The sequence below is a fragment of the Ailuropoda melanoleuca genome, chromosome 6 (assembly GCF_002007445.2).
Source record: "Ailuropoda melanoleuca isolate Jingjing chromosome 6, ASM200744v2, whole genome shotgun sequence".
Lineage (NCBI taxonomy): Eukaryota > Metazoa > Chordata > Mammalia > Carnivora > Ursidae > Ailuropoda > Ailuropoda melanoleuca.
In genome coordinates, this window is record NC_048223.1 from 7,222,523 (window position 1) to 7,248,830 (window position 26,308).

Consider the following 26,308-nt stretch of genomic DNA (forward strand, 5'->3'; position numbering starts at 1 on the left):
TTAGTAATGCCTTCATGTAAATATGCTGCGTTTGCTGAAATGTAATTTTTCATAGCCTCTTTTTCAGCCGTGTTAGAAAGTCTATATACCCTGATTCAGGTGACGTTAATTCTACACATTTATCCATAATTATTTCTTCTCCGTATTTTGATTACCATTGTACCATTTGTACCACTTAAAAAGGCTTTGTGGCCATAGCTGCTTAACTGTGATTGGAAAGGAAAAGGGCTTGCATTTTGAGACCATCTGTGGGAGTTGCATTGTCTGAAACTGACAAGAGATCATGGCAGATGGTGAGGTCACAAAGATTGACTTTTTGAGCTTGACATAATGTGTTCATGAAGCTGGAAGAAGAAATCCGACTTATTTTTTAACCAACTGAAGAGCTTGGTGACAGGAAAAAGTGTATGATTGTTGAGCCTGGATAAAACATAATGCATCAGTGCACATGACTGGTTTATCTTTGAGAATCACCAGTGCCACCAAAGACGGCAATTTCTTGAAACATTCAGTGCCATGTTTATTTACTTTCTAGACTCTTGGTTTTAAGTCATATGTTGCAAATAATTTTTAGATTAAAAACAATGTTAAAAAAAAGCAAAAGCTTTAAAAATACTTAGAAATGTGTATTTTAAACTAAAGCTTATAAACTCTCACTCAAAGCCAGTACAGCATACTTCTTCATTTTTAATTGAATGAGACAGATCTCTATCATAATCCCATTTCTTTTTATAACATTTATCTCAATGTAATTTTACATAATTTTTAAAAAGATTATATGTATTTATTTGAGAGAGCGAGTGAGCCGGAGCCGGGTGAGGGGCAGAGGAAGAAGCAAACTCTTTGCTGAGCAGGGAGCCTGACAATGTGGGGCTGGATCTGGGGACTCTGGATCATGACCTGAGCCTAAGGCAGGCACTTAACTGACTGAGCCACTTAGGCACCCCTGTAATTTTACATAATTTAAATTACCTTTGAAGGTTTATGCTTGCTGTTTCTCTGATCTACCAAGATGTCTTCAGTGCCTAGATTAGGGGAGTTCAGTGCTTGCTGGATAAATAAATTGATGAATAAAGTTCTTGCCTACTTTATTAATTTTAGAAAAGTTTTTCCTGACTATAATTAGACACTTTATTTCCTTTTTAAACTAGATTTATGATGTGGTATTTTTTACTTCTACTACATATGAGTTATGTATTATTTATTTTGGAAGAAGAAACCTTAATTTCTCATGAAAAAACAGCAAACTGCTTTTTTCCTTGACATTAAGGGCTTACACTGTGCTAAGCAGTGTCCTAATAATTTTTCATGTCTTGACTCAATTAAGTAGATGTACTACTTGTTACTATTTTTGCAGATGGAGAAATTGAGGCACAGATATGTTAAGGTAAATTTACTCAAGAAATCCTTGCATTTTGGCTCTGTTTCAAACATTTATCATTTAGGTAACATTTAGAGGTTCTTAATTTGAATTTAGTTCTGGTGAGAGGATACAAAGGGAATACTAAACAAAATTAAGTTTGTTAATGTGGCTCATTAATGTGGCTAAACAGTATTTTATTGGTCACCACTTGCTATTGTGTGTTGAAATAGTAACACTGTTAATTTTTTTTTTAATTTGGGTAAATATCACAGTGTCACTCAATAGCCCAGCCATTAGGAGATAGAATACCATATTGAATACTGACTATTGTAATGAAGCACAAGTATGGAGACAAGCCACTTTAACCATAACAGCTATATTTTGGAATGAAGAAATGGGGAGAAGGGAAAAAGGACATTTACTAACTGAATCTGGTAGACGAGCCCAATAATGTCTGCTTATATTTCATTGACCAGAATTATGTCGTATGGTCAGCACATCTGAAAGAGAAACTGAGAATGTGGTACTTTTTTTTGTTGTTGGGCGCATTGCCACCTTCAACTTCTCCTGAGGGAGAAGAGGAAAAGGCAACAGTATCTGCCTTAGATAGATACAGTAAGTTTCTAAAATTTAACAGGGATGTTGATAGAAAACACTTCATTGTTTTTTGTTATAACTACATTTCAGTAGGTCAGAAGGTAATCTTAGAAATATTTAAAATTGAATTTTTTGTGGTTAGGAGTGTTTATGTATGAACTGTAGGGTATTTGGCACATTGACTTGGATCTGCTGATTTTCATTTTGACAGATTGTAATTTACTGCTAATAACATAACCTTGAAAAACTCAGTATACCTTTATTTCAGATGAAGACACTGAAACTCAAAGGGGTTAAGTCATTTGTTGAAGGTCGCACAGCTAATAAGTGTCAGAGCTGAAATTGAGCCTAAATTAAGAAAATCCTTCTCTTTTCACTCTGCTAACACTGTTGCTTTATTTATTAGATGCCTGCTTCAATCAGGACACTTAGAACCAACTGTTATTTTAATTTTTTCTATTTAAATAACCAATTCTTGTTCCTCTCTTGTATCTCTGAGTTCCCACTGATGTTTTTTAAGCTTTTAAGTTGATTGCTTCATGAATGAAGAGAAATACAAATTTACTTCTATTACTTCCGCTGCACTTTGCAAGTTTTATTATTTTCTTTCTTTTTTTAAGTTTGTAATTTATTTTTTTAAATCTTTTTTTTTATTTTTTAAGATTTATTTATTTATTTATTTATTTATTTGTCAGAGAGAGAGAGAGAGAGAGCACAAGCAGGGGAAGCGGCAGGCAGCGGGAGAAGCCAGCTCCCCTCTGAGCAAGGAGCCCCATGTGGGACTAGATCCCAGAACCCTGGGATCATGACCCAAACCAAAGGCAGACACTTGACAGACTGAGCCACCCAGGTGTCCCTATTTGTTATTTATTTTTGAGTAATCTCTACACTGAATGTTGAACTGGAAATCACAACCCCCAAGATCAAGCATTGTGCATTGTCTTCTGACTAAGCCATCCAGTTTTATTATTTTCACTGTCATTCCGTTCTAAATATTCTATTATTTCTTTACTGCTATTTTCATTGTCATTCAGTTCTAAATATTTCAGATTTCTTTCTTTAACTCATTGGGTTGTTTGAGCAATAATATACTTTTATTTTTTAAATATATGATTTTTAACTGTTGATTTAAAATAGCTGATTCCTAATTTAATTGCTCTGTGGTCAGAGACCACCATCTGTGTAATATTGCCTCTTTGAAATTTGTTACTACTTTGTTGATGATTATGTATGTGGACACATTTTGTAAACACGTGCTTAAAGAGATGTTTTCTATCTGTTAGGTACAGAGTTCTGTGTAGATGTGTTAGACCAAGCTTGGCTAAAATATTAATCTTCAAAAGGAAATACTCCTATTTTAGCCTTACATTCTTAGTTTTAAAATGTTAGGTAATTTAGTGAATGGGATGTCAGGAACTTGTGCTTTATTATTTATCTGTTATTTTTAATACTGAAGAGAAAATAACAAATAGTTGATGAATGTGAAACAGCTCTAGCATAGGAACTAGATTTTCATATTAGATGGTGACAGACATTGGGAACAAATCTACAGCTACCGTGGAACAATGAAAATCATAGTGGTAGTCCAGGTCTTACTTGTGTTTTTTTTTAATTTCTGTTTTCTTTGTCATTGAAATATTATAAATTCAGTGTTGGGTTTTTTTAAAAGATTTTATTTATTTTTGAGAGAGAGAGAGAGAGAGAGAGAGCACACGTGCCCCCATGAGCAGAGGGTTTAAAAAAACCCACAGTTTTCTGATCAACACAGGATAGAGGGAGAGGGACAAACAGACTCCCCGTTGAGGGGGGAACCCAACTCAGGGCTCCATCAGAGGACCCTGAGAAAATGACCTGAGCCAAAGTCCGTTGCTTAACTGACTGAGCCACCCAGGTACCCTGAAAAATTGTAAATTCAGTGTTTTACTGAAAAGTAAAAACACCTTTTTTTCACCCACAAAGTTTTACTTGTAGATTCAAGCTTTCTAGTAAATGAGACAGACAGTTGGAACCTCCATTTCTTGAAGCCCCATTGTTCATGGTCTTTTCAAAATTAAGTTTTATTTTTTCCTTCCCCTTAAATGTCTTGCTAAAGCTTTAATTTTGAAATAATGTAAAATAAGAGAAAAGTTGCAAAAATAGGGCAAAGAACTCCTGAATACCCTTTACCCAGGTTATCCGTTTGTCATCATTTTGCCACACTTGCTTTATCATTTCTACTTTCTCTATATATACAGATGATATATTTTTTTCATTATTCAGAAGTAAGTTTCTATTGTTGTACCTCTCCACTTCTAAATATTTTGGTGTATTTTTTCTAAAAACAAGAACACTCACTTAAAAAAAACCCACAATTTTCTGATCAACACAGGAAATGGAACACTGAAACAATACTGTTCTCCAGTCTGTGGACCGTATTTCAGTTTTTCCAGTTGCCATATTAATGGTCTTCATGGCCATTATTTTTTCTGGCCCAGAGTCAGGTCAAGGATCATATGTTGAATTTAATTTTTATGTGACTTTAGTCTTTTTAAACCTGGAATGTTTGTCAGGTTTCTTTTTTCTTTCATGACACAAAAATTTTTGAGAAGTTCAGTCCATTATTTTGTAGAATGCCCCTCAATTTAAATTTCTCTGCTATTTCCTCATGATCAGATTTAGATTATGCTTTGAGTGGAAATATCTCAGAAGTGGTATTCTATCCAGCTCAGTGCACTTGTGGAGATGCATGATGTTGGCTTGTGTCATTGTTAGTGGTCATTTGATAGGTTTGATCACTTTGGCTCAGTGGTGTGTGTCAGGTTTCTTCACGGTGAAACTTGAATTAGTAGGTATTTTGTGGGATGATATTTCAAGACTATGTAAATATCCTGTTTCTTACTAACTTTCACCCACTAAAGTTTTAGTATCTATTGATAATCCTTGTATAATCAGTCATTTGTTTACAAATCAGTTTTTTAATTGCATTATTCATTTATATTTACTATTTGGTATCATATTGCAAAGAAGAGCTTTGCCTTCTTCCTTATTATTTATTTCTATCAGTATGAAGTCCTGGATTGTTATTTTATTCAAAGAGTTTATAGTCTGTTATAGTCTGTTATTACCAGTGTAAACTTTGGTGCCCAGTTGTTCCAGATTGTCCAGTTGTAGGCCCTTTAAGCTGACTCCTGTATACTTTTAATATGTCTCCATCATTTTTTGAGCTCTTCCTTACTGTAGGTACAATAAAATGTTCTAGTCTTACTTGCACATCTCTTGCCCCAACCCTGGAATTGGTTATTTCTCCAAGAAGCCGTGGTGTTTTCTTTCAGTGTGTTACCTAAAGCAACATAGTGTGTTATTTCAGAGGCCAGGTTTTATCATTTGTTAGCTGAGTTGATTTGGTCAAATTATTTAACCTCTCTGAGCCCCAATTTTTATTTGGAAAATGAGGATTAAAATGGTACATATAGTGTTTTTGTGAGGATTAATTTAAATGATCCACTTAAAGAACAATGCATGTCACATGGTAAATATGACATAAACATTGCCTATTATTATTATTACATTACTATTCCCTCTTTTTTCCCCCTTTAACAGGATGTTCTTTTAAAGAATTATTGAAGACGAAGTTTTTTTTTATTTTTGGTTTTTGTTTGTTTTTTAATGGCTTTACAGAATTTTAAATCGAATACAATTTGACATGACGGCAAAAAATGTAAGTATTTGTAAATTTTTAAATGTAAGTATTTTTAAAGTGAGTTGTACTTTTTCCTATGCACATTTTCTTCAGTATTCTAATTAATCAAGTTCAGTTGACTGGCATTAGTTTATAATTGTTTTTGTTTATGCAAAGAATGAGATAGTGAACTTAAATGCTGTTGAATATAGCGCTTGAACAGGCACAGTAGCACTCTTGTAAATTGCTGCCAAGTTGTGCCTTCTCAACAGCTGCAAAATTGCTATCTCTAGAAAGTTTCACCGCCTCTCTCCTTTTTTGGTACTGTAATAAATTTTTGTTTCGGTACTTGCTGGAGATTCACTAGCCTTATCGAGAAAATCACTGTTTTCTTTGGCCCAATTTTTTTCTTGTGGACTTACTCAGGAAATATGTATACTGAGATGTTGTTCAGAAGAAGCTTGCTGTCCTCCATGAGATTCCTGAAGGGACATTAAATTTTTGATGTTTTGGAGAAGTTAATTCATTTCTTTCCTCTGCTCGAGGCTTTTATTTCTGAATCTACATCCTTTCAAGTCATTTGCATATGCTCCAGCTATATCAATAGATTTGTTTCCAGTTATGCGAAGGATTATGCCAGAAAATAAATGTTGCAACTTAAAATCGCTTTACTGTTCCCAGATTATGATGTTGGAATCTTTGATTATACGTAACAGAAATCACCTTAGGCTACCTTAAAAAGGGAATTTATTATAAAGATACCGGAATGTCTCCAAGACTTAAAGAGTAAGAATTTAGTGGGCCCTCAGAAGGATCTGGGTGCAAGAATTTGAAATGTACCAAGAATTGAAGCAGTGTTTAGTTTCCACATATTCTCTCTGCTTGTCTGTGTGCATCTGCTTCATATTCTGTCTCCCGCTGCAAATTATGCTCCTTAGTTCTCCAGGCAGCTTCTCAATATATGTGTTACAGAACCAGCCTGTTCAGAGAAAGAGAGGTGCGAAGGAAAGAAGGAAGGCAGCTTGACAGAGCCTGTCTGCCCCTGTCAGCTCCAATTTCAGACTCCTTGGGGCAGACCTCTGGTACTGCTCAATTGCGGTATCTACTAGTGGTTTACTTAATTGTGACCAGGAGAAGCAAGCATTATATTGTGTGAAAAGGTCTCCTTGTCAGCCAGACAGATGGTTCCAAATACTGCCCATTATACATCTAAAGAATAACATTAAAAAAAAAAAACCTTCATGATTTATCTCTATTTTCCTATTATTATCCTTGCTTTTGACATGCTATATACAGATTTTGCTTCATTATCATTGAACTAATTTTGTTAGGATAAATTATCAGGAGTAGTCTGCTTTAACCTAAGGTTGTTATATATATATTTGTTAAAGTGCTGTTTGTGGAAAAGAAGAAGCAAAGTTTTAGTCTGTGCATTGGGAATTTTCTTGCAGAATATTATCTTGATTTTTTTCTCCTTAGGAAAAAGGGGAAGTAAAAGTTATCCTGAACCACAAGCTGGTTAACCTTCAAATAACAAGCCTATTTTGGCTTAAAATGTACCTTGAATCAAATACCATCTTCCTAGTCATATGTACAATTTGCTATATTAGAAGTTGTTTCCCTGAAGTAACATAAAGCATTTGAACCAGTGGTAATTATACTCCCCTTATTTTGTTTGTGTATCTGGAAGAAGTCAAACAGTGAGCAATGTGTTTCTCTTTCTGCTATGGCAACCTAGGGGGAGAGGGATAAGGGATGAGCTGATCCTCTTTTGATATCTTAGAGTTAGGGACGTGAAGAGGTCAGGCCTCAGATTGGGCTGAACTGACGCATGTGGGAAAGAATTGAAATAGACTGTCTCAAAATAACCAGTCAAGTTCACTCTCCATTTTGCAATAGAGAAGAACATTTTTGTGGCTTTTAATATGTTTTGTCAAGATACTTACTGAAAGGATTATACTAGTTCGCAGTGCCATGAGTAATTCATTCTCCTCCCCGCACCCAGCATATGTACCTCATGCTGTTCTAGGCTCCTCCCTTCCTAGGGCTTATAGTGTCTGTAGTGAGAGAAGACAATAAATACATATATAATGTCAGGTAATGATAAATGTCACAACGAAAAGTAAAACAGGGTAAGAGGAGAGAGAATGATGGCAGTGAGGTAGAGTTCTTTCAACTTAGGGGTTCAGAAGAGTTCTCTTTAAGGAGATGGTGGTTAGACAGAAGTGCGCTTGAGTCTCAGTCCAAGAAGAGGAAGACAGCCATTTAAGTATCTGGGAAAAGAACATTCCAGTTAGAGGCAGGAAAAGGTGTGGTTGTTCAAGGAGCAGCAAGATGACCAGTTTATAAGTGGAACAGAGTAAGCAAGGAAAAGTGGTAGGAGATGAAGTCAGAAAGAAAGCCGGAGCCAGATCATGTAAAGCCTCAAGACTGGGGTGATGGGTGTGTATTTAAAATGTCAGTAAGAAGCCATTGGAGATTTGGTGGATAGTTGGATGACCGGACTTACTATTTTAGAAAGTTTGTCCTGGCTGCTGAGTGAATAGACTGAAGAGGGGCATAGTAGAAGCAGGAGACTCATTTGGCACTTACATCAGTAGTTCACACAACAGAGTATGGTGATTTCATGCTGGGGTAATGATATTGGAGATAGGGAAAAGTGGCTGGATCTAGGATGTATATGAAGGGACAGCCATTAGGAGTTACTGAGTGATTAGGATATGGGGGCAGGGAAAAGGTAAAAGAAGACGTCTCAGTATTTGGCTTATGTAACTGGATAAATGGCTATGCTGTTCAATGAAACGAAAAACTCTGGGGGAACTCTGGGACTTTGTGGCAAACTCAGCAATCATTTTGAACATACTATAGTTGACAGACCTAAAAATTTCCAGGTAGAGATATTGGCTAGGTAGATTGATAAATGACTCTGGAGCTCAGAGGAAAGGTTGGGATTGGATATAGAAATTTTTGAGTCATTTCATATTAAATTATTTTAAAGCAGTGATACTACATGAGATTATATAGAACGTGAATGGATAGAGTATGCATGAGGACCCAGGGTCTGAGCACAGGGATTCTTCAGCATCTGGGGAGGAGGAGAAGCAGCAAAGGAGACTCGAAAAATGACCAGAAAGGAAGGATGTAGTGTTATCTTGATGGTCTGGAAGCCAAGTGAAGGAAGTGTTTTAAGGAGGAGGGAATGATCAATTGTGTCACTTGCCACTGAGAAGTAGGTAACTCTTAGACATGGAAGAGATTGCCCAGGTCCTACAGAGGCATCATTAAACATGTATTCACATATTCACGTCCTTATTTTCTGTTTCTCATTTTACATATCTTATGAGAACAGTTTTTTTTTTTGAAGAGTTGTTTCTGTCTTATCCATGCCATAGTAGGTCTCATGGTTGCAAATGATAGAAACCCTATTCAAAACAGCGTAAGACAAAAAGTGGAATGTATTGATTCACACAACTGAAAAGTCTAGGGTACTCTGGCTTCAAACAAATCTGGTTACGGGGTATCAAATGATGGTGTCAGGGCTCTGTCTCCCTTTTTCCATCTCTTGGCTCTATATGGTAGCAGAATACCCTATATTGTCTTTATAATTCTTACCTCAGAAGGAGAGAAGGAACTTTTCCTTTTTAGCACTTATATTTCAAATTCTGTTGAGGAGCTTTTGGTTGACTCTGCTTGACCCACATGCTAAGACAAGCCAGTGTGGAGAAAGAAGTGGGCCAGGTCTGGGTCGTGGGTCCACTTCTACTGCCATAGCAACAATTGAGGCTCAAAGATTAACAGTCATACTGGAACTACATGGATTGTGGAGTGGATCATTTTGCAAAAAGGAAAGTCTGTAGGCTTGGCAATATATTCATTGTTTCTAGGATAAAATTGTTGTTAAATAGTATCTAGTATCCACTGATACTCTTACTGACCACAAATGCAGTGTGTTCTGACTTAAGCTCATTCAGTATACAGTAAAGAATTTGAAAGGTAATTCGATGTGTATTTTTTGCCTCATCAAAGAATTTTTAAAAAAATATGTAAGCTATGATACTCATTACAGAAAAATTAGAGAATACAGATAAAGAAACTAGCCTAGAGATTATCAGCAGAATTTTGCCTAGGAAGACATCTGTTATATATACAAATATGTGTGTGTGTGTGTATATAAGAAAATGTGTGTAAAGATTTTTAATAAAAATGAGGTCATACTATTTTGTAACCTAATATTTAGCTTAATCTCGATGATGAATGTTTTTTCTTGTCTTAATATCTCTGCAACATCATTTTAAATGACTTTTATGTTATCTGCTATATGGACATTATACCAGTTTCCTAATATTCGCCATTATTTCCACTTTTTTTTTAGCTTTTTGTTTATTTTTGCTTACTCATTGGATTATTTCCATAAAGCAAAGTCTTAAGAAATTACTAGCCCAAAGGGTGTGTGCTTTTAGGGGGCTTTTGTTTCATGTTGCTAAATTGCATTTCAGAAAGGTTGCACTCATTTATATATTAATCAGTGGTGTATGAGAGTGCCATTCCCCTTTATTTTCTTTTTAGTCTTTGCCAATATAACCAGCAAAAAAAAAAAAAAAAGGTATGTAGTTTATTCATTTCTCTAATTGCTAGTTAGGTCAAACTGGTATTCTGTATGTTTATTGGTCACTTGCATCTCTCTTTTGTGAATTGTCTGTGTCAGTGTTAAAGAGTTAAAAGCCATTACCATTTGAGTAACAACCCACACTCAGGTATTGCTTTGTCACTAACAGTTATATTCATGTAATTATTTGATTTGATCTAAGGAGCTCTCTGAGTTTGTCGTGCACATAGGTATTGTCTCCATTTTGCAGTGACTGTTCCAAGATTACCTTGCTTGTGAATGGCAGAGCTGAACTCAGAGTACAGGTCATCTCACTCTGAATCTTCTTTTCTTTCAGTTTTGTCAATCTAAAATGTTAAATGTTAGTGAAATTATAATGTTATTAATGGGAAATAGGGTTTGAACCCTAAAAATTGGGCTTGGATTCGTTTTATTCTACAGACATTTAGTGACTGTTTACAGTATGCAACACAGTGTTTGAATATCCAGATAGAAAACTTTTCTCAGGACCTTATTAGGTGAAAAATTTTACATAAAATGAGTTCACCTTTTACTTTTGCTCTCTGAACCATTATTATTATTATATCCTTCTTAAATAGAATAAGGAAAGAAAAGCTATTTTTAAATGCCTTTCATAGCCGACTTTTTCTACTCTCAAGTAATGTTTGAGTCTTTATAGTGTTTATAAAAGCAGATACTAATAAATTTTGAAATTTTAATTAATTTTAGTAATATTTATATAAACTCTAAATACAAATACCTCTCCTCCATCTGTTAGACCAAAATCAGCATACAGTACTGACTCACAATTGACCTTTATTTTTTTAGAGTTTAATTTGTTATTAAGATGCAGATGTACTGCTGCTTAAAAAGTTTCCAAATTTGTTCTCTGCTTCACTGTGCAGAAGTTGGCCATTAAGAGCAGGTGTTTAAACATAACAGTAACCCAGTAACTGTGAACTCTCTGCTGTGAATATGTGGTTTCAGTTGAGGTTTTTGCCGTTATCCTTGTATAATAACAAAAAGGTGTAAACTGATGCTTTTGAAATTATTGTAATATATGTATTAAACGATCACATTGTATTAAGCATAGAATATTAAAGACTGTCTTTGCCTTCTTTGCTTTTTACAGAACACCAATGAAAGTTTTGTCCTTTTATAGCAGAAAAGTGTTTTTTGGGTTTTTTTTTAGGAGAGGCATGTTAGTGATGCCACAGTAAACTCTTGGCATTTACAAATTGAACACTTATCATTAATATTTGTGAGCAATTCTAGAGATCCATATGGTGGTAATTTGTTGCCAATTTTGTTGGAAAGGGTTTACTTCTAATACCATACTTACAGGAACCTAGATAGAAGTAAGTATCTGCACTATTGTCTACATAGAATTGAGAAGCTGCATTTTAGATGTCTTCCACTCAGCTGCTGTCATAAAAATTTAGTATTAGATGCTAGAGATAGGTTGCATCAAAATTACTTTTCCATGATGTGAATGATATGTAGAAATATTTCTGGTAACATATCTCTTGACAAAAAGAAACAGCTATTAGTAGTGCATTTGAGTTACTAAATAATGAAATAATTAGCTCTTACATTATGAAATTATAAAGTTTCAAATGAGTGCTCATGAAGAATATATAATGCTAATGCAGTGGGTAGTTTAAAAATAACATTAAGTGCACAGATACAAAGTTATAAAGATCTGTGTGCTTTAAAATCTTTTTAATGTGCTAGTACTTTGAAAGGATGTTTGAGGTACCAAGTTAGCATTGATATTTAAAGATTACAAATCTATAAGGATTAAAACAATAACATAATAGTAATAGTAGAATCATTTATTGGAATCTTGCTTTATGTCGTTTTCAAAAATGGAGGGTTTTTCCCTCCTGCCTCTATAATAAATTTTTAAATTCTGATGATACTACCATGTTTAGCTCTGTGATTCCAAGAAGTCCAGTGACTATCACATTAAATGAAATAAATTGTCTAAAGGTGATTTTATAAACATGCCTGCTATAGATAGTCCCTCAGATATCATATTAATAATAACGAAGGTTAATGTGATGTAGCACTTTGTGCCATACACTATGCTAGGCGCTTTACATGAGCTGTCTTAATCTTTCTATAACCTAAACTTTTAAGCACTTCTAGCATCCTTCAGTTTACAGTTGAGGAGACTGAGGTATAGTTTGTGTGACTTGACCATGACCATGCACATAGTAGTCTTGATGAGCCAGAGTATGAGCCCAAGCAGTTGGATTTGAGACTGGTAGACCTCACCTCCTTGGTGTGGTGTTAATGGTCTTTATCTGATCCATTACATATCATAATGTTGAAAAGCATCATAGGCAGTGATTATGAACAACAAAAATTAAGGGCAGCATGAAGGTGGAATTGTGGTGTATCTGTTGGCAACTTCAGGGCTGCCCCATTACTTGCTTTCAAAAAAAAAAAAAATCAATAGAATCTGTAGATTTCAGTTCCGCTCACAAGTAACATTATTTCATTAATTTTTTTTAAAGATTTTATTTATTAATTTGACAGAGATAGAGACAGCCAGTGAGAGAGGGAACACAAGCAGGGGGAGTGGGAGAGGAAGAAGGAGGCTCATAGCGGAGGAGCCTGATGTGGGGCTCGATCCCAGAACGCTGGGATCACGCCCTGAGCCGAAGGCAGACGCTTAACCGCTGTGCCACCCAGGCGTACCTATTTCATTAATTTTTTTTTAAAGATTTTATTTATTTATTCAACAGAGATAGAGACAGCCAGTGAGAGAGGAAACACAAGCAGGGGGAGTGGGAGAGGAAGAAGCAGGCTCATAGCAGAGGAGCCTGATGTGGGGCTCGGTCCCATAACACTGGGATCACGCCCTGAGCTGAAGGCAGACGCTTAACCGCTGTGCCACCCAGGCGCCCCTATTTCATTAATTTTTATCTTAACCTTGACAGTTCCTGTTCTTCCCATTTCAAGCAACGTATTCTTTTTAATTCTACTATTGATAACATAGTTAATTCATTTTTATGTGGCTATCTATATTATTTGACATGGTGCTTCAGTAGAAAGTATAAAATAGCTTATTAAATGACCACATAATACTTAAGGATCCTATTTTTAATTTTTAAAACTATTTTATTCAGGTTGGTTTGACCTCTACAAATGCAGAACTAAGAGGATTTATTGATCAGAATCTCAGTCCAACAAAAGGTAAGGACAGATGAATAGAAATTTTCTCTGCATTGAGCTAGTTTTATTGTATTTGTTTTATAAAATATGCAGCTACATGTGTACTTCATGTATAATAATTATGTAATATGACTGTGTTGTGTTATCATATACCAAATAACTTGTATCATATGAAAGTTAGTTCTGAGAGGTGGGGGGAGAGAGAGAGAATGAAGGGAGGGAGAGTGTGTGTGGTATTTTTCTTTAAAGATTGTATTTATTTGCTTGAGAGAGAGAACACGAGCAGGGGGAGGGGTAGAGGGAGAGGAAGAAGTAGACTCTTTGCTGAGCAGGGAGCCCAATGTGCAGCTTGATCCCAGGGCCCTGAGATCATGACCTGAGCCAAAGGCAGATGCTTAACCAACTGAGCCACCCAGGCGTCCCTGAGAGTATACGTGGTATTTGTGTTACTTTTCTCCATCTCTTTCCTAAGAGGTCTCTAAGACAACCTTTTTTTTTTTTTTTAAGAGCCAGAGAGAGAGAGAGAGAGCACCCATGTGAGAGTGAGGGAGGGGTGGGAGGGCAGAGGGAGAGAGAGAATCCCAAGCAGGCTTCACCCACAGGCTTGATCTTACAACCCTGAGATCATAACCTGACCCAAAATCAAGAGTTAGACGCTTAAACGACTGAGCCACCCAGGAGCCCCTAAGACCACCTTTGATTAATGATCCTCTTACATTTGAAACTAACTGTTCAAGCCACTTTTTCCTCAATTTTCTTGCCTGATTGCCTTACTTCCTTGTAAGGAAGTAGAGTAGAATGAATGAATATATATAAAATTCCTGCGTCTAATATATGATTTACTGAAGGAATGCTTATATCAGAAATCTGACCCACAAGTACAAGAATTTATGCAGGACTCTGGCTGTATCTTGCTGTATGTATCTTTCAACAGTATCTCTTGGTATGTAGAGAGAACATACTGAAATATTTACGGTTGAAATGATACGATGTTTGGGATTATCTACAAAATAATCCACTGGGGGAAGAAGAGTAAAGTGGGTGGTATTACAGATAAAACTGTGAATTGATTAAATTCTTTATGCTGGGTGATAGTTACATGGGGTTTCATTATTCCTTTCTCTCTTCCCTTGTATATGTTTGAAATTTTTCATTATTAAAGGTAGAAACAAAATATATGTCATTATAATACAGACAGCTATGAGAGAAACATATACCCTCAAAGGGTATATGCCCTGGAGAGAAGGCTAGAGAAGTCTGTATTTCAGTATAAAAAAGTCTGGCTTAATAATAATGTCTGTAGAATTACTCTGAGAATTTAAATATGTGTTATGAAACAGTAAAAGAGATACTACAAGCCTTAACGCTTCTCATTTTTTCCAATTTTTTCATTGTAGTAAAATGCACAACATAAAATTTACAGCTTTAATTATTTTTAAGTGTATAGTTCAGTGGTATTAGGTACGTTCATGCTGTGTAGCCATTACCACATCCATATCCATAACTTTTTATCTTGCAAAACTCAAATTTTGTACTCATTAAATAATAACTCCCCGTTCTCCCCTCCCCCCCAGTCCCTGGCAACCACCGTTCTACTTTCTGTAGAATGACTACTGTAGGTACCTCATGTAAGTGGAATCCTAATAGTAATTGTCTTTTTGTGACTGGCTTAATGTCCTGAAGGTTCATCCATGTTGTAGTATATGTCAGAATTTTCTTCCTTTTAAGGCCGAATACTATTCCATTATGTATATATACCACTTTTGCTTATCATTCATCCATCAATGGACACATTTTTAGTTATCATGTTCCATGTTTTAGCTATTTTGAATAATGCTTCTATGAACATGGGAATACAAATATCTCTTTGGGACCCTCTTTGGGTATATACCTAGAAGTGAAATTTCTGGGTCATATGGTAATTCTCTTTTTAATTTTTCAAAAGAATTGCCATCCTGATTTCCAGCATCTGTACCATTTTACTTTCTCACCAATAGTGCACAAGGGTTCCAATTTCTCCACATCCTTGCCAGTACTTATTTTGTTTTTTGTTTTATTATAGCCATTGTAGTAGATGTGAAGTGATACCTTACTGTAATTTTGATTTGTATTTTGCTAATGACTAGTAACGTTGAGCGTCTTTTTATGTGCTTATTGGCCATTTGTATATCTTCGAAAGGTCTACTCAAGTCCTATGCCTATTTTTGAATTGGATTAATTATTTTTGGAGTTGAGTTTTAGGAATTGTTACGTATACTGAATATTAATCCCTTATAAGATGAATGATATGCAGATATTTTCTTCTGTTCAGTAGGTTGTCTTTTCACTGTCTTTATAGTTTCCTTGGATGTGCAAAAGTTCTTTATTTTGCTTAAGTTCAATTCGTCTATTCTTTCTTTTGTTGCCTTTGCTTTTCGTGTCATACCTGTGACATGGTTGCCAAATCTAGCATCCTGAAGATTTTCCCCAAAGCTTTCTTCTAAGAATTTTATAGTTTTAGTTCTTTAGTTTAGGTCTTTGATCCACTTTGAGTAAATTTTTGTATATGATTTAGGAGTCAGACTGGAATAAGGATATCCAGTTTTTCTATTACCATTTGTTGAAAGATTGTCCTTTGACCACTGAATGCTCTTGGCACCCTTGTCAAAAATCAGTTGACCATACACATGAAGGCTTATTTCTGGTCTCTATGTCCATATGTCAGTCCCATAATATTTTAATTACTGTAGTTTTGTAATAAGTCTCAAAGTTGAGAATTGTGAACCCTTTAACTTTATTCTTTTTCAGGATTGTTCTGGCTATTTAGGATTCCTTGAAATTCCATGTGAATTTGAGGATCAGCTTTTCCATTTCTGTGAAAAAGGCTATTAAGAGTTTTGATAGGCATTGCATTGAATCTGTAAATCAATTTGGTTTTATTGACATCTTTAACAATGTGAAGTCTTCTTATTCATGAACATATTTCATATGTTTAGGTCTCCTTTGATTATACCATTTCTTTTTGAAGTAATGAAAATGTTCTGGAAGTACATAGTGGTAATGATTATTTAATTTTGTGAACATACTGGAAACCACTGAATTGTACACTTTAAAAGGTGAATTTTTGATATGTGAATTGTACCTTTATTTAAAAGAAAAAAACCAACAACCACTTTCTTTAACATGATGTCTACTTCCAGCTCTGATTTGATCTTCCCTCATTGTCAGACTTCTTAGAAGAAACCATGCACTTAAAATCCCATTCTCAGCTTTAGTTCCCTCCTCTGCCCAATGAAATCTGTCTTTGACTCCATTAGTCCCTGAAACTGCTCTTGGTTGTCTTTTTTCTTTTTTATCAGCATTTGACACAGTTAATTTCCTCCTTTGTTTTTTAAAAATGTTTTAATTATTTTTTAAAAGATTTTATTTATTAATTTGAAAGAGAGTGAGAGAGAGAACAGGAGAGCGGGGCGAGGGGCAGAGGGAGAAGCAGACTCCCCACTGAGCAGGGAATTCCACGCAGGGCTGGATCCTGGGATCCTGGGATCCTGGGACTTTGGGATCATGACCTGAGCTGAAGGCAGACGCTTAAGTGACTTAGCCACCCAGGCACACCCCCCCCCCTTTGTTTTTTGAAATAACATCTTAATTTTAGAAGGAGTTTTAGATTTGCAGAGAAATTACAAAGGTAGTACACAGAGTTCTCATCCTATATTGGTCTAGGACAGTTTTTACAATTAATGAACCAAAATTAACATACGTTGATTAACAGAAGTCCATACTTCTTCACAGTTCTTAGTTTTTAGCTAATGTTCTTTTTGTCTTCCAGGAGAGCCATCAGGATACCGTATTACATTTCATGACCATCTTCCTTAGCCTCTTTTTGGCTGTGACGATATCTCAGACTTTCCATGCTTTTAATAAGTTTGAGGTGTAATTTTCAGATATATTGTAGATTGTCCCTCAAATGGGATTTTTCTAATGTGTTTCTCATGATTAGATTAGGGTTACTGAGTTTTTGAGAGAAAAAGTGCCATTTTCATCACAGAATATCAAAGGCCCATTCTATCAACATGGCTTATCATTGTTGATGTGAACCTTGATCACTTGGCTGAGGTAGTGTTTGTCACGTTTCAGTACTGTGAAGTGACTGTTTGCCCTCTCCCACTTTCCGTACTGTAGTCCTTGAAAGGAAGTCATTATGTGGAGCCCATATTTGAGGAGTGGAGAGGTTGCTTTACCTCTGTAAGAGGGAGTATCTACATCATTTATTTGGAATTCTTTTGCACCCTAGATTTGTCTCTTCTTACTTATTTATATATTTACTGCTTTATTTATATTAGGATGGGCTCATGATATTTAGTTTATACTCTAGGTGATATAGTCCAGTACTGCTTAATTTTCTGCTTAAGTTGTTACAACTGTGGCCATTGGGAGCTTTCAGTTGATTTTCTGTGTCCCTTTGACATTATGTCCCTTGTTGTGGGGTTTTTTTTTTTCTTTGTTTGTTTCTCTTTTGAGCACTTATTATTTATTTTTTTTTTAGCAGTACAAGATGCTCCAGGCTCATTTTACGTATTTCATGCCCACTCCTCAGATCAGTCATATCCCCAAAGAGTCCTGACTCCTTTTAACGGAGAATGTTATTAGAAACCAAGATCTTGGTGCTGCTGGGTGAGCTCATTGCCACTGGGATGGTGTGTTTCTTTTTGAATCACTGTTTTTTGTGTGTCTGTGATACCACACTTTTATTTAAGACTTTCTTAAGAAGCAGTACAGTGTAGCAGTTAAGAACAAGGCCTCTAGAGGACTTGGTGTGATCATGGTTGCACTTCTTACACCCAAACAGAATGTGTAAACCTGAGCAAGTTGATCTCTCTAAGCCGAAGTATCCACATCTATAATGAGGTAATGCACATAAATCATTTAGCACAGCACATACCACCCAGTAAGTGTTCATTAAGCACTTATGCCTTTTTCTCTTATTAATACTTTCATCTTCCCTTTTGGCTACTGTCAGTCTAACTTTCCTAGCTCTTTATCTTCTAAATGTTAGCTTTCCGTGGGGTTTTGTCTTAGGTTTTCTTCTCATGTTGTCCATTCTCCCCAGGCAATTTCATCTGTTCTCATCGCTTTAGTTATCAATTACTCTGTAAATGGACTAGCCTCAAATCTGTATCTCTTACCCAAACTTTGTCTTGAGTTGCTATATATCCAGCTGCTTATTGGATATCTTCATTTGAGTAACTTCTCTGTATCTCAGATTCAATCTGTCCAGAATTAAACTGATTATTTCACCCTCTCAAAACCTGTTCTCCCCTTTTCCTTCTCTGAATAGTAATAACCATCCACACTTTGCCCAAACCAGACACGAAGACCTCATCTGTTATTCCTTTGTCTTTCTCTCTGCTTCCAATCAAATCATTTATAAGGTTTGTTCATTGTGCGTCCTCAGTCTCTCAGCCCTCCCCATGCGTTTTCTCTCTGTTGCTACTGAGTTCAGACTACTAGAAACCGTTTCCCAGATGAGTGCACCTGCTGTGCTTACTTCCAGAGTTCTTTCTTTCTGTTTCATTTACTGTAGTATAGCTCTCAAACACAAATCTGAACAGTCTTCCCATGTTAAAAAACTAGTTTAGTAGTTCCTTATTGCCTTCCAGATAAAGTCCAACTCTGATTTCAAAGATCCTTGGGGCGCCTGGCTGGCTCAATCAGTAGAGCATGCAATTCTTGATCNTAAAAAACTAGTTTAGTAGTTCCTTATTGCCTTCCAGATAAAGTCCAACTCTGATTTCAAAGATCCTTGGGGTGCCTGGCTGGCTCAATCAGTAGAGCATGCAATTCTTGATTCATGGTTGTAAGTTTGAACCCCACATTGGGTGTAGAGATTGGTTGAAAATAAAGTTTAAAAAAAAATCCCTTCATGATGTGGTTCTTGCTTTTATCTTTAGCCCTATCTCAGATGCCTCTTCTTCTGCCACATCGAACTACATCTCTCTTTTCACTTTCTGTCTCTGTCTCTGTCCTTACCCTTTTCTACCCTCTTCTCTGCGCCTGGAATGCCATGATCCCTGACATGCCCCTCCATTCCACTCCTGGTACATATTTCACAAGGCTAATTTCTGTTTATTACTCATATATAATTTTAGGTCTTACTTCCACTTGGCCCATAAGCCTCTAATTCTCCTTACCCCTATTATAGCATTTATCACGCTGTACTTTAATGACTGGTTTACTTATTGGTCCCCCTTCCCTGACTCTCTAAAGTCAAAGACTTCATCTTAATTAATCATTATAGCTCTAGGACAGGTATTTCAAAATATCTATCCCATAGTATCTGTCCCAGACTAGGAACGTTGTTGAAAGAATGTTATGTCCTTACCTTCTGTCCATAATTCCTTTGGCCACTGGGCAAATTCCTATTTGCTCTTTAAAATCTAGCTGACCACGAATTCCTCTGTAGCTCCTTATTCCTGTGTCTCATTGTGTTAACCTTTGGACCCTATACATACTTTATTATTGTCCTTATCACATTATATTGTATTTCTTTATAGCTTAACCTTTTCTTCTGCTAAACTCTGAGCTCCTTGAGGGCAGGGTCCTTTTTCCTATTTTTGTCTTCAGGGTCTAGCTTGATGTGTAGCACAGTTACATTCAGGAAATACTGAACTGCAGGAGTTTGTTTTGCTGTACATTTCCAGACTTTTAATAAAGATGTTTATTTATCTAATCTTTGAGAAGTATAAAGAAGGAACTTATCTTAAAACTCTTTGAAAAAAGTGTTAAGAAATTTAGTGAATAAGGTTTCTGAGCTTTTTGTCTTAGGGGACACATATTTAAGAGTTGGAGGTCTAAAAGTTACATAATTAATTAAAATAAGAACAAACCTGAAGATAGTTATATTCAGTTATCCAGGGGAGTAGTGGAGGAATTAAAAGCAGTTGAGTATTTGAATGTCTTTGTTATAAATCATGTAATCATGCATTATTAAGAAAAATGGAAGGTAAAATATTGGAACGTAGAGCTTTATAATGTCTGGTGTTGAAAGTCATCAGTATCTTTGGTGAAGATCAGGAATCTCTCAATTCCCTGAGAGGCACATGCTATTGGGTGGTCTGGTACGCTCGGATATTTCTGGCATGTGGAAAGAGGCCATTCTTGCCTGCAAGCTATGTACAGTCCTCTGGAAAGCTGCCTGATCAGCCGCTGTTAGGAGGGTTGTGCTTGTGGGATGAATTGCTCATGTCTTTGCAGGTGAGTGAGGTCTGCTGTATAGCCTCCACTTGGTCCTTTGTAACCTCAGCAGAGCAATTCCACTTTGCCAGCTCCTTCATTGCTTGCACATCAGATTTAAAACATGCATATCTTATACGGACTGCCAGTTCTACACCATTCAAGAGATTGCAATAGCCTACGGCTATTCAAATTACAACCTATTAAAATAAATTCAGCAACTCAACAGAGGGAATCACTGAATAATCAAACAGATTCCTCCTATGGAAGCGGAGCTAATAGAAAAGATGAGAGAAAACTGTGATAGAGAATGAAAACTCTCAAGAGGATACAGTTGCAACATAGAAAAAGTTGCTTTGGAACTAAAAATATATTCAGAATTCTTAAATCTAAGAAAGACTGAAAATAAGAAATGACCAAAGATGGACAGTGAACAAAACAATATTTATATCAAATAAAATATACTAAGAGCCTCAAGGCATTAAAGGGACAAAGAAGAATATTGTATAGTGATACAAAGGAACAATCAAACCAACAATCCAGTTTATAGAGAATGGGCAAACCTTATGAATAAACACAGAAAAAGAAATACTAATAGTTTTTACACAGATGAAAAGGTACTCCACCTCGTTCATAAAAAGTGTAATTTAAAAGTACGCTGAGTACCACTTTCCACTCTGTAAGGTTGGCAAGTATTAAGACATTTGATAAAACACTGTTGTCAAGGGTGTAGGGTAACATATGCTCTGTTGTACTGCTGGTAGGAGCATAAAGTAGTACAGCCTTTATGGGAAGCAATTTCACAATAATTAATCATTCACATTTCCTATAACCCAGCAGTCCCAATTTTAGGAATTTGTTCTGATGTGCTGGCAGATTTGGAAAGTGAAGCTTTATTTTTGCAGTATTATATGTAATAGCAAAATTTTGGAAACTTCAGTTCACCAGTAAGATTTGGTTAGTGTTCAATACATATAATGGAATACTATGTAGATAGAAAATTGGGAATAAGAACGCGATGTACAAATGTTAAATGATCTACAAAGACACATTAAGGTAACAAAAGTGCCCATCAATGTGTTGTGTATATAACCATTTGTTTAAAAAGAAGCGACATACAAACACATAATGTTTCTTATAAGGGTACACAGAGACTTGACATTCCTTATCTGATGGTAGAGAAACCATGACTTTCACAAAGAAGTTTTTAATTTTAATGAAGTCCATCTTACCAGTTTTTTCTTTCAAGGTTCATGCTTTTTGGTGTTCTCTCTAAAAAGTCATTATCAGGGGCCCCTGGCTGGCTCAGTTGGTAGAGCGTATGACTCTTGATCTCGGGGTAGTGAGTTCAAGCCCCACATTGGGTATTGAGATTACTTAAAAAAAAAAAAAAAGTCATTACCAAATCCAAGGCACTTAGACTTTCTCCTCTTTTTCTTCGAGGAGTTTTGCTGTTTAGGTCAGTTAGGTCACTGATCCACTTTGAGTTCATTTTAATACAGGTGTAAGATTTATGTCTAGATTTTTTTTTTTACATGTAAATCTCTAGTTGTTCTAGCCTCATTTGTTGAAAAGACTGTCCTTTCTCCATTGAATTGCCTTTGCACCTTTCTCAAAGATGAGTTGAATATATTTGTGGTCTATTTCTAGGCTCTCTATTGTATCAATCTATTTTCCTTTTCTTTTGCCGATACCATATTGTCTTCATTACTGTGGATTTATAGTAGTCTTAATTGGGTAGTGTTATTTCTCCATCTTTTCTTCTTTGATATTGTGTTGGCTATTCTGAGTCTTTTGCGTTTTCATGTAAGTTTTATTTCTTTTTAAGATTTTATTTATTTGAGAGAGAGAAAAAGAGCTGCAGGAGCAGGGGGGAGGGGCAGAAGGAGAGAGAGAAGCAAACTCCCTCCTGAGCAGGGAGCATGACACAGAGCTCCATCCCAGGACCCCAGATCATGACCTGAGCTGATGGCAGACACTTACCTGACTGAGCCACCCAGACACCCCCATGTAAATTTTAAAATTAGTTTGTTGATAGCCACAAAATAACTTACTGGGATTTTGACTGAGTATGTACTGAATCTGTACATCAAACTGAGAATAACTGACATCTTAACAATATTGATTCTTCCTATCCATGAAAATGGAATATCTCTCCATTAATTAGATCTTTGATTTCTTTCATCAGAGTTTTGTGGTTTTCCACATATAACTCTTATGCGTGTTTATTGGCTATATACTTAAGTATTTCATTTTTTGGTGCTAATGTAAATGGCCTTATGTTTTTAGTTTCAAATTCCAATGATTCATTGCTGGTGTATAAGAAAGCAGTTGAATTTTATATATTAAACTTGTATCCTGCAACCTTGATATAATCACTTATTAGTTTGAGGAGTTTTTTAAATTGTAAATGGTATTTTAAATTTCAGTTTTCAGTTGTTCTCTGCTAGTATGTAGTCATGCAGTTGGTTTTTGTATTTTGATCTTATAGCCTGCCGCCTTGTATAACTTGATTCTGGTAAGTCTTTTTTAAATTCGTTAGGATTTTCTCTTTTGGGAAGTTTTTATTTAAATTCCAGTTGGTTAACCTACAGTGTTATATTAGTTTCAGGTGTAAAATATTGTGATTCAGCACTTCCATACAACACCCAGTGCTCTCACAAGTACCCTCCTTAATCCCCGTCACCTATTTAAACCATGCCCCTGCTCACCTCCCCTCTAGTAACCATTAATTTGTTCTCTGTAGTTAAGAGTCCATTTCATGGTTTGCTTCTCTCTCTTTTCTTTTTTCCCTTTGCTCATTTGTTTTGTTTTTTAAATTCCACATATGAGTGCAATAATACGGTATTTGTCTTTCTCTGGCTGGCTTACTTCACTTAGCATAATACTCTTCTAGCTCCATCCACGTCATTGCAAATGGCAAGATTTCATTCTTTTTATGGCTGAGTAATATTCCATTGTATCTCTGTACCACATCTTCTTTATCCATTCATCAATTGATGGACACTTGGGCTGTTTCCAGAATTTGGCTATTGTAAATAATGTTGCTATAAACATCAGCATGTAACCCTTTGAATTAGTATTTTTGTATTCTTTGGGCAAATCCCTAGTAGTGAGATTGCTGGACTGTAGAATAGTTCTATTTTTAACCTTTTTGAGGAACCTCCATACTGTCTTCCACAGTGGCTGCACTAGTTTGCAGTCTCACCAACAGTGCAAGAGGGTTTCTCCACATTTTCACCAACACCTGTTGTTTCTTGTGTTGTTGATTTTGGCCCTTCTGATAGGTATAGTTCATATCTGACTGTAGTTTTGATTTGCATTTCCCTGATGATAAGTGATAGTGAACATCTTTTCATGTATCTGTTGGCCATCTGTGTTTCTTCTTTGGAGAAATGCCTGTTCATGTATTCTGCCCATTTTTTAATTGAATTATTCACTTTTGGGGTGTTGAATTTTATAGGTTCTTTATATATTTTAGATACTAACCCTTTATCAGATATGTCATTTGCAAATATCTCCTCCCATGCTGTAGGTTGCTTTTTATTTTGATGAAGTCCTGGTAGTTTATTTTTGCTTTTGCTTTCCTTGCTCAGGAGACATCTAGAAAGAAGTTGCTATGGCCAGTGTCAAAGAGGTACTACCTGTGCTCTCCTCCAGGATTTTTATGGTTTCAGGTCTCCCATTTAGGTCTTTAATCTCAATTTTGAGCGTTATTTTTTAATTTATTTTTTTAAATTTAAACTGAGTTAACATATGTGCTACTGGTTTCGGAGGTAGAGATCAGTATAAATTTTTATTTTTGTGTATGGTGTAAGAAAGTGGTCCAGTTTATTCTTTTTCATATTACTGTCCAGTTTTCCCAACACATTTGTTGAAGAGACATTCTTTTTCCTATTGTTGGATATTCTTTCCTGCTTTGTTGAAGATTAGTTGGCCATATAGTTGTGGGTTCAGTTCTGGGTTTTCTGTTCTGTTCCATTGATCTGTGTGTCTATTTTTGTGCCAGTACCATACCATTTTGATTACTACAGCTTTGTAATATAACTTGAAGTCTGGATTAATTCCTTAGAATTTTCTGCATGTACTACTACAATTAAAGACAGTTTTACTTGTCCTTTCCAATTTGTGTTTCTTTTTCTTTCTTGATATCACTGATTAGGGACTTTCAGTTCAAAGTTGAGTAGAGATGGTGAGAGCAGAAATCCTTGCAGTGTTCCTGATCTTAGAGGAAGGAAAGCATCAAGTCTGTGTTATTAGGTATGATGTTAGCTGTAGAATTTTCATAGCTGCCTTCCATCTGGTGGTTGAGTAAGTTTCCCTTCTAATCTTAGTTTTCTGAGTGTTCTGATCGTGAACAGTTGTTGGAGTTTGTTAAATGTTTTTGTCCTGTACCTATCACAATAATTATATGGTGGAGTATTTTTAGCCCATGAGTATGGTAAATTACATTGATTGATGTTTACACATCACAAGAACTTTGAATTTCCTGGATGAACACCACTTAATTATGAGAGCAACTTATAAATTCTCCTCTTGAAGAGTATTGTTGCTTAGAACCTGTTCTATACTATTGTTAATCCTTTCTAATCTAGAGATGATTCTGGGATCCCTAAGTAGTATCAGGGAACCATCTAAGGTTAGAGTACGTACATTTATAGTGAAACTAATTGTTTCAGGCTTTGTACAGATCTTCACAGCCTGGGAACAGGAATAAAGGAATTTGTGGGCTAAGCAGTAGGAACAGAAGGAATTCACAGNGAATCTGTACATCAAACTGAGAATAACTGACATCTTAACAATATTGATTCTTCCTATCCATGAAAATGGAATATCTCTCCATTAATTAGATCTTTGATTTCTTTCATCAGAGTTTTGTGGTTTTCCACATATAACTCTTATGCGTGTTTATTGGCTATATACTTAAGTATTTCATTTTTTGGTGCTAATGTAAATGGCCTTATGTTTTTAGTTTCAAATTCCAATGATTCATTGCTGGTGTATAAGAAAGCAGTTGAATTTTATATATTAAGCTTGTATCCTGCAACCTTGATATAATCACTTATTAGTTTGAGGAGTTTTTTAAATTGTAAGTGGTATTTTAAATTTCAGTTTTCAGTTGTTCTCTGCTAGTACGTAGTCATGCAGTTGGTTTTTGTATTTTGATCTTATAGCCTGCCGCCTTGTATAACTTGATTCTGGTAAGTCTTTTTTAAATTCGTTAGGATTTTCTCTTTTGGGAAGTTTTTATTTAAATTCCAGTTGGTTAACCTACAGTGTTATATTAGTTTCAGGTGTAAAATATTGTGATTCAGCACTTCCATACAACACCCAGTGCTCTCACAAGTACCCTCCTTAATCCCCGTCACCTATTTAAACCATGCCCCTGCTCACCTCCCCTCTAGTAACCATTAATTTGTTCTCTGTAGTTAAGAGTCCATTTCATGGTTTGCTTCTCTCTCTTTTCTTTTTTCCCTTTGCTCATTTGTTTTGTTTTTTAAATTCCACATATGAGTGCAATAATACGGTATTTGTCTTTCTCTGGCTGGCTTACTTCACTTAGCATAATACTCTTCTAGCTCCATCCACGTCATTGCAAATGGCAAGATTTCATTCTTTTTATGGCTGAGTAATATTCCATTGTATCTCTGTACCACATCTTCTTTATCCATTCATCAATTGATGGACA

General features: G+C 35.7%; 1 protein-coding gene across 7 annotated transcripts in view; it reads left to right on the plus strand.

The window, feature by feature from the left end:
- Positions 1-26,308, plus strand: part of TFDP2 (transcription factor Dp-2) — a 177,411-nt gene that overhangs the window by 48,676 nt on the left and 102,427 nt on the right. For 3 of the 7 annotated variants that reach the window (XM_019797119.2, XM_011221859.3, XM_002916860.4), the window contains exons 2-3: positions 5,540-5,657; positions 13,362-13,428. The exons of 1 other annotated variant lie outside the window; for it this stretch is intronic. In XM_019797119.2, the coding sequence (XP_019652678.1) occupies positions 5,643-5,657; positions 13,362-13,428 (82 nt within the window). In that variant the 5' untranslated portion in view covers positions 5,540-5,642. Of the gene's footprint in view, positions 1-5,538; positions 5,658-13,361; positions 13,429-26,308 lie in introns of those variants that run through there. 3 more of the 7 variants (XM_034661884.1, XM_034661886.1, XM_019797123.2) reach the window with 2 other exon arrangements.